Genomic DNA, 8,153 nt, shown 5'->3' on the forward strand with positions numbered 1-8,153 from the left:
CTCCTCCAAACACCTGGGAATTAGGTTTCAATATATGAGTTTTGGGGGGATGCAAACATTCAACCTATGGCATTATGACCCTGGTCCCTCCAAAATTCGTGTATTTCTTTCATGAAAAGTACATTCACTTCATCCCACAGCCTCAAAAACTTAGCTCATTCCAGCATCAACTCAAAAGTCTAAAGTCCAAAGTCTCACCCAAATATCATCTAAGTCAGATATGGGTGAGAGTGGAGTTACAATTCATCCCGAAACCAATTCCCCTTCAGCTGTGAAGCTGTGAAACCAAAGAAGTTTTATGTTTCCAAAATACAGTGGTGGGACAGTCACAGGATAGATGTTCCCATTGCGAAGGGAGAAACAGGGAAGAAGAAAGAGGTAACAGGTCCACAAGCATTCAGTCTACGGCAGGAGCCTGCAGGGATCACAGACTGTGGAGAATTTTTAGGGTCTCTTAGCCATAAAACCACTTAATAGAACTCTGGTCTCTCTATTATTTCTATTAGATATTCTCATGCAAAACAAAGTTAATATATTGTAAGTTCAACTTGCCTTGTAGCATATTAAATTGTAAATGAGTGACACATAAAATGATTTAACAAAACATCACCTGGTAGTTATAAAGCCTTGAACCATATTCTGCAATTACAGAATAAAATGGTCTGGATTTCTGAGGAAATTCTGTTTCTTTAAGCCACATGTGATTTCTAAGTCCTGTTAAAGAAAAGACCAATTCTCATTATCTGAAAACATTTATAAGATATTTTACAGGTATTAATAGAAATTTCTCTCAGCATGAAGGATATATACAGTCTTAAAGAGAATATCAGATCCTTGAGTGACAATATGGAAGATGGCAGCATAAGGTGCTCAAAAAAACCAGTCCTTCATTGAAACAACCATAAGCTGGCAAAGACTAACAGGATCAATTTTTTTTTAAAACTAAAATCTAATCCAAAACTTACAGCAACCAGAGGACTGAAGAAAAGAGCAGATTGTTTTTGGTTAAGAGAGCAATGTGGCATTATTGCTCACCTGCTTATCATCTCCCATTCCCCAGTATGGTGGCAGTGGCTGTGGGGATGGCAGTCTATATCCCTGGTGCAGCTTACTGGTGCAAAGGGGCTAATATAGACCTTGTTCTTAAAAAACTGTGACTGTGAGTTTTGACCTGTCCAGTGTTCCCTTGATTAGCTGGTGCAGAGGCTGACCTTTGTTTTATCCCACTCCCTTGGGCCAGAGTGGTTCTCTTGGAGATGTCTGTCAAAAGATTTAAGGCAAACTGGCAAGGCCCCCCTGGATAAGGGGCAGTGAATAGGGCAAGTGGTAGGCAGACTCAAAAGCATGGGAGAGAGAAGGCAAAAGAGGAAGTCTCCTCTGGGAATAAAGGCTTATAAGGGAAAAGGGAATGCAGTGTGGATGTCCAGGACTAGATGCATGCTCAGAAAATATTCTAGAGAAAACTCTAGTCTTGCACCTTAGGTGGGTCCGTGGGCTCTGTGCAAACAGGAAGTGAAGTTTAAGGCAGAGTTGTGGGTGGTCCAGCTTAGCCTTGAAAGAGTGCCCCAGCTTAGAGCCAAGAAATCAAGACTGGCAGAGAAGTTCCCATTGTTTTTCTCTCATTGACTCCAAGAAGTCTCTGTCAAGTCACTGGTTAACCACTGAGAGACCAAAACAGTGACCATCACTAAACAAACAAAGAACTGCAGCCCTCAACAAGCAATACCAGCAATCCCCGGCAAAGGGGAAAAATTCAATTTCCAGAGTTCCTACATTACAATATTGAAATGCTCAATTTCCAACATGAAGTTACAAGGCATACAAAGAAGCAGGAAAGTGTGGCCAATTAAAGTAAAAAAGAGATTTGACTGAAAACACTCCTGAAGAAGCCCAAACATTGGACTTAGACAAAAATTTTAAATTGATTATCTTAAATATGCTCAAAAACTAAAGAAAATCATGAAGAAAGAACTAAAGAAAACTAAAGAAATGATGTGTGAATGAAATGAGAATATCAATAGAAAAATTATAAAAGGAACCAAATATAAATTCTGGAGTTTAAAAGTACAATAACTGAAAGGAAAACTTGCTGGAGGGGCTTGACATCAGATTTGAGCAGGCAGAAGAAAGAAACAATCAACTCAAAGATAGGACAATTGAAATTATTACGTCTGAGCAGGAGGAGCAGAAAGGAAAAAGAATAAAGAAAAGTAAACAGAGCTTAAGAGACCTGCAGAGCATCATAAAACATATCAAAATATGCCTTATGGGAGTGCCAGAAGGAGAAGAGAGAGAAAAGGGCAGAAAAAATATTTGAAGAAATAATGGCTGAAACTTTCCAACTTGATGTAAAGCATAAATCTACACATCCAAGAAGCTTAAAAAACTATGACTAGCATAAACTCAAAGAGACTTATACCAAGGCACACTATAATCAATCATTCAAAAGCCAAAGACAGAGAATCTTGAAAGCAGCAGAAGAAATACTACTTGTCATGTACAAGAAATCCTCAATAAGATTATGATCAGATTTCTCACTGGAAACCATAGGAGCCAGAAGGCAGTTGGGACGACATATTTAACATGCTGAAAGAAAATAACCCTGCCAACCAAGAATTCTATGTCCAGCAAAACTATCCTTCAAAATGAAGAGGAAATTAAGACATTCTCAGAGAAACAAAAGCTGAAGGAGTTATTGCCAGAATATCTGCCATTCAAGAAATGCTAGAGGGAGTCCTTTAGGTTGAAATGAAAGCAATGCAAATTAAAACCACAATGAGACAGCACTTCACATCTGTCAGGATGGTTACAATCTGAAAAATGGAGAATAACAAGTGTTGATGAGGATGTGGAGAAAAGAGAGCCCTCGTAAACTGCTGGTGGGAATGTGAAATGGTGCAAGGACTGTGGAAAATGTTGTGGTGCTTCCTCCTTAGCAATTTACTACAGGGTTTATACCCTTCAAGAATTGAAATTAGGGACTCAAACAAATATATGTACATCCATGTTTATAGCAGCATTATTCACACCTGCAAAAAGGTGGAAACAGTCAATGCCCATCAATAGATAAATGAATAAACAAAATGTGGTCCGTCCATACAATGGAATATTATTTGGCCATGAAAATGAATGAAGTACTGATACATCTACTACATGGATGAGCCTCAAAAACATGATGCTTAATGAAAGAAGCCAGGCAAAAAGGGTCAAATATTGAATGATTCCATTTATAGGACATATTCAGAACACCTAAATCCACAGAGACAGAAAGCAGATTGGTGGTTGCCAGAGTCTGGAGGAGGGGAAATGTGGGGCAGCTGCATATGGGTACATGATCTCTTTTTGGGGTGATGAAAACGTTTAGGGATTAGAAGTGGTAGTTGCACAACACAGTGAATGCACTAAATGCCACTGAATAGTTCACTTTAAAATGACTAATTTTATATCACGTGGATTTCACCCCAATAAAGAAAAAAGGGTCTGAGTCCAGTTTAATACCACTAAAATGGTTTACATATCAGTGGTGTCTAAAATGGATCTGGCACATTTGTGGGTGAGTTGGTAAGCTTACAATGGGAAATACAAATAAGCAGTTTGCATCCACTATGGAGATGCATATAATTCAATCTTAAAAGATGTCAAAGGAATATGGGGTACAATTTCCAAAATGAGGAGAATCCTGAGCACGAATGGTTCTATTGCTCACAGCGTGTGCTCCTGACACAGGCAGTGAGGTAGAGCCTAAGAAAAGCAGGCTTGGCTCACTGTACATGGATCTGGGGTAGAGCTAGGAGAAAATTTCATCCCGGAGGGGTCATGAGATGGGACCAGCTGTAGCAACGTGGGGGCAGCCAACTCAGGGTAAGTGCCCGAGGTCAGCAGAGATGAAGACAAGATGGCCCAGAAGCAGCAAAGCCAAGCAGTATGCAGTTCGAGAATATTCAAGGTCTAGTCTAAAGGTCCACTGAGATGGAATGCGGACTGCCGGCAGCCAGTGGAAGGAAAATCCGACTTGGGCTGGTGCAGGCTCAGGATAGCCAGAGGTCCAGGTATATGTGTGCAATCACAATGAATTAGCACCTCAAATATTGCTATACTATAAAATAGAATTTCATGGCAATAACTGGGTTGAAACATTGATTTTAACAGGCCCTCTATGCTTTAAGTTGTCCATATATTAAAGAGCAATTTTCCAGGGCACTAGGGGTTGTGATGTGTGATATTGGCAGTTAGACTACTGCAAACTGCACGTTCACAGTCATTTCTTCAAGAATCCTGTCTTTGCTTGTCAAAATCTCTCAAGCTGAGTCCCCTAGAAACAGTCAATTATATGTGTTTGCTATAAAATAGTAAGGATTCTTAACTTAAAGCAACTTCCGTGATTTTAAACAATGATTCTAAGAGAAAAAAAAAGCGCTTTCTCATTTTCCATAAAGAAGCCTGTATTACTTTCACAACTGGTGATAAAACCTATACACACACACATAGAACGCTTCAAGAATGTGCAGTGCAGTCACTTCCAGTGCTTTCCATGGCATTTATTTACAAATGCGAATCATTCCGTTGAGCTCTCTCTTACTGCACAGCAACATCCTGTGAAATGGCTTTGAGAGTCATTACTTAGTAAGACTTACCTATAAGAAGAAAAGTCAATATAAACGCCATACTTATGATAATCTTCCATGATCCAGTTAACCTAAAATGAATAAAAACAACAAAAAGAACTTAACAATAGTTCAGCATTAACCTTTAATTTGACCTGTAAATAACCACTACAACCAAGTCAACAAGCGTGTTTCTTCTAAGTGGAGTCTGAGGATTAATTTAATTCCTAATCCATGATCTTTGAAATTGATAGAAAATAGTTTTCATGATGTCCCTCACTTTCACACGCATTTCTGTCTGCCTTTTTATAAGTCGACAAATGCTTGTAAAGAAGAAAACAAAGGAAGTTATCCCAGAAATCTGGAATGTAGAATGAGCTAAAAAAAAAAAAAAAAGTCAGAGTCTGATTTTTTGGAAATTAGGTATTAAGCTAAAGAACTGACAATTAACAACTATCTGATAAAATCCTTTAAAGTAATCATAATTTCCCCCCCACATTTTATTGCAGTGCAACACACATATAAGCAGGGACGCAAATTGTAATTGCACTGCTCAGTGGACCTTCACAAAATGAATACATCCTGTCACCTCACCCAGAACAAGAAAGAGAGCATCCACAGCCCGTCGGCAGCCCTCTCGAGCCCCTATCAGACCCTGTACTTCCCACCCTCAGAGACCATCTCTCTCCTGACCTCTGCCCCCACCAGTTAGGCCTGCGTGGTCTTGAACTGCCTACAAACAGAACCATGTGTGCGCTTGCTCTGCTCCATGTGTTTGTGAGAGTCATCCGTGCCCCTACTGTGTGCGGTGGTAGGTCCTTCCCTCTCGTTACCGCTTAGTAACGACTCTGAATACACACATGAGGATCCGTTGTAGTGCTGATGAGCATTAGGGGCTATGATGATCAATGCTTTATAAATATCCTTATAAACAATGCTGCCTTGAACATTCTTAGACGTGGTTTTTGATGAACATATGTAAGTATTTCATTTAGGTATATTCCCAAGAGGGACTGCTGAGTGATAGGCTATGTGCATATTCAGAATCAGCAGATTCTGCCGACAGTTTTACAAAGTGGTTGCAGTTATTACCTTTTCACATCCAACTCTGTAAAGGGAAAATAAAGAATAAAGAAAAAAGCTAAAATAGCTTTATCCAGCTAAGACAGAGGCTAGGAGCTTCTGGACAAAGTACTCCAAGTTGGCAAACTAAAAATTTCTACCTAAAACGTATGAAAAACCAGATTAAGATGGATCATTCATTAGTTACAGATAGCAGCTTAATGGAGCAGGAGAAGCACAGGGTCACAATTCAGGAAAGGGGGTGGGCCTGGTCCCAGAGTTCCAGCAAGTCACTCCGCAATTTGGGCTTGGTTTCTGACTAGTCTCCATCAACTGAAGGCCCCAATTCCCTACTCCAGGTCTATGAAGAATCGCTAAGAAAGTGACCTTAAATCTGGAAGCTATTTCATTTATATTTAGATATGCGTATTTCTTTAAATTTTCTCTTTAACTTTATGTACAAATGACAGTAAACGGATTACCTATATTAATTTTTCTTAGTTGACCAAATGATGTATGAATTTACTCTCTCAGTGATCTCTTCCTGATCTGCATTGTCAGTTGGGCCTGTAACCCTACAGTCTAAGAATCAGATCAAGCAGTGCAGGGAGTGTAGACTAGACTTAGAATGAGCCACCCCAGTACAGGATCTTTAAGCTGCTTCTCTTTCTACAAAAAGCAATCACACTTATTGACCACCCAGGGCTGTCAGACTCTGCTAAAAGCTACTAAGGTTTTCTCCACTCTCTTCTCTCCAAATGGTGTATTTTTGAAACTGCTTACCTGACTTTGTGCATCATTGGTCATGTGGGGGTCCACTGTCTAAACAGAATTATCCAGAGGTCATTTCAGCCCAGGAGAGCCCTGGGCTCCTGAGCGACTTAAATGAAAATTCTCACATTATCATATTTATAAAGGTTAATTAAGTTTTTTGATAAAAACTCTGGCTGTCAGGCTCTAGTTCACAAGCTCCTCCTATGCCTACCCCCCCCACCTGTGGAATTCTGCATCCGCCAGACACAGGCGTCGCTATTGGCGATCTTGATTTTCAAATGCTGTCTTTTTGTCTAATAACTTTGTAGCACTCCTTTTATCTTTATGGACAGTTTGATTTCTGGGCAAGCGCTTCACTCTTACCATTGGAGTGGTTATTTCATCACTTTCCAGCTTTTGTTTTCCCAGCAGGCAGCGCACAGGGGGCATGTAAAGGGGCTTTGGTCTTTGGCCCCCCCGTTGTGGGCAGGGCTTCATACTGTCTCTTTGCAGGCAATATTCACGTGTTCTCTAATGAGAGGAAACCCAGTTATAGCTCAAAATGTGTACCCACTAACATCCTTCCATCACACAAGGTTGTAATGAATGCCACTGTGTATCTAGAGTCCTAAACTGTGGTGCTCAACAATGCAAACCCCAGAGACTGGGCAAGCCAGGCCATTGATACAAAAGTGAATAACCGCAAGGTTGCAAGTTAAAATAGTAATCTCGTACTGCTGAGGTTCATTCTCTTAAAAAAGATGGCTTCTCTTGCATAATCCTTGTCCTCAGCCCGCTGTAATTAATCTAAATACTTCTGACATAGAAAGAAGACGGTCCGCCCCAGAAAATATTGTAATCAAGAGAAACCTTCAGAGGAAAGTGTTTGGAAATTATTTTCTTTATAAAGGAAGAATATTTTTATTGGGTTATTTTCCAAGTAAACAGAGCGGTATGACATATAACGTGCATAACATAAGATCTCATGGAAATCACTCTGCAGAGGTACCTACCTGTTGGAGTCAGGGTTTCCGTGCTCTGAGAGCACAGTGTCACTACTGGAAGTGCTTCTGGCCTCTTCAGAATGCACTCTAATGACCCTGGCACCCTTTCTCGACTTTGGTCTTCCACTCATTTTCCCCCACTGAGTAACAAATTGCTGGTAGAAAGAAGAATACCATTGGTTTTCTGTTTTCTATTTTATGGAAAACATGACGCTATGCGTAGTAGGTTTGGGTTTGCTTTGTTTTCTTGTCTTCTCGCTTCACGGGTGTTTCTCCTTCAAGGGGGAAACTGTGAGTGAGCAAATCTTGAAATGCCTTGGGCTCTTCTGTTGCATCACTCTTCTGTGACATGTCACAATGGCATAACGCCCGTGTCAGGTGGTGTCCACACAGCCACCTCTCCACCTGATGGTATGTCATCCTGACTGTATGTTTAAAACGCTTTATTGCAACACCTTCCAAATATACCACATACTGCCAAGGTCCCCTGTACCTACAACTCAGCTATAACACATCAAAGTTTCGCTGTTTGCTTCAGAATTTTTTAAAAAAATAAAATACTACGAATACAACCCCAGACCCCAAAATATCATTCCACGGTCTCACTCCTCTCCTTTCTTTTCCATAGATAGCCACAATCTGAAAATTGATATATGTAATTACCATGTATTTTTTGATATTTTATCACATAAATATGTATCCATACCTAAGATTGTGTTCATGCTTTAAA

General features: G+C 40.1%; 1 protein-coding gene across 1 annotated transcript in view; it reads right to left on the reverse strand.

Annotated features, from left to right (window-relative positions):
- SUN3 (Sad1 and UNC84 domain containing 3) overlaps nt 1-7,763 on the reverse strand; it is a 32,464-nt gene extending 24,701 nt beyond the window's left edge. Inside the window, exons 1-3 of the mRNA XM_008524486.2 lie at nt 7,433-7,763; nt 4,635-4,696; nt 611-714 (exon numbers count right to left, since the gene is read on the reverse strand). Of these exons, the coding sequence (XP_008522708.1) occupies nt 611-714; nt 4,635-4,696; nt 7,433-7,554 (288 nt within the window). The 5' untranslated portion in view covers nt 7,555-7,763. The remainder of the gene's footprint in view (nt 1-610; nt 715-4,634; nt 4,697-7,432) is intronic.
- Nucleotides 7,764-8,153: the final 390 nt, after the last annotated feature.

The sequence above is a fragment of the Equus przewalskii genome, chromosome 4 (assembly GCF_037783145.1).
Source record: "Equus przewalskii isolate Varuska chromosome 4, EquPr2, whole genome shotgun sequence".
NCBI lineage: Eukaryota > Metazoa > Chordata > Mammalia > Perissodactyla > Equidae > Equus > Equus przewalskii.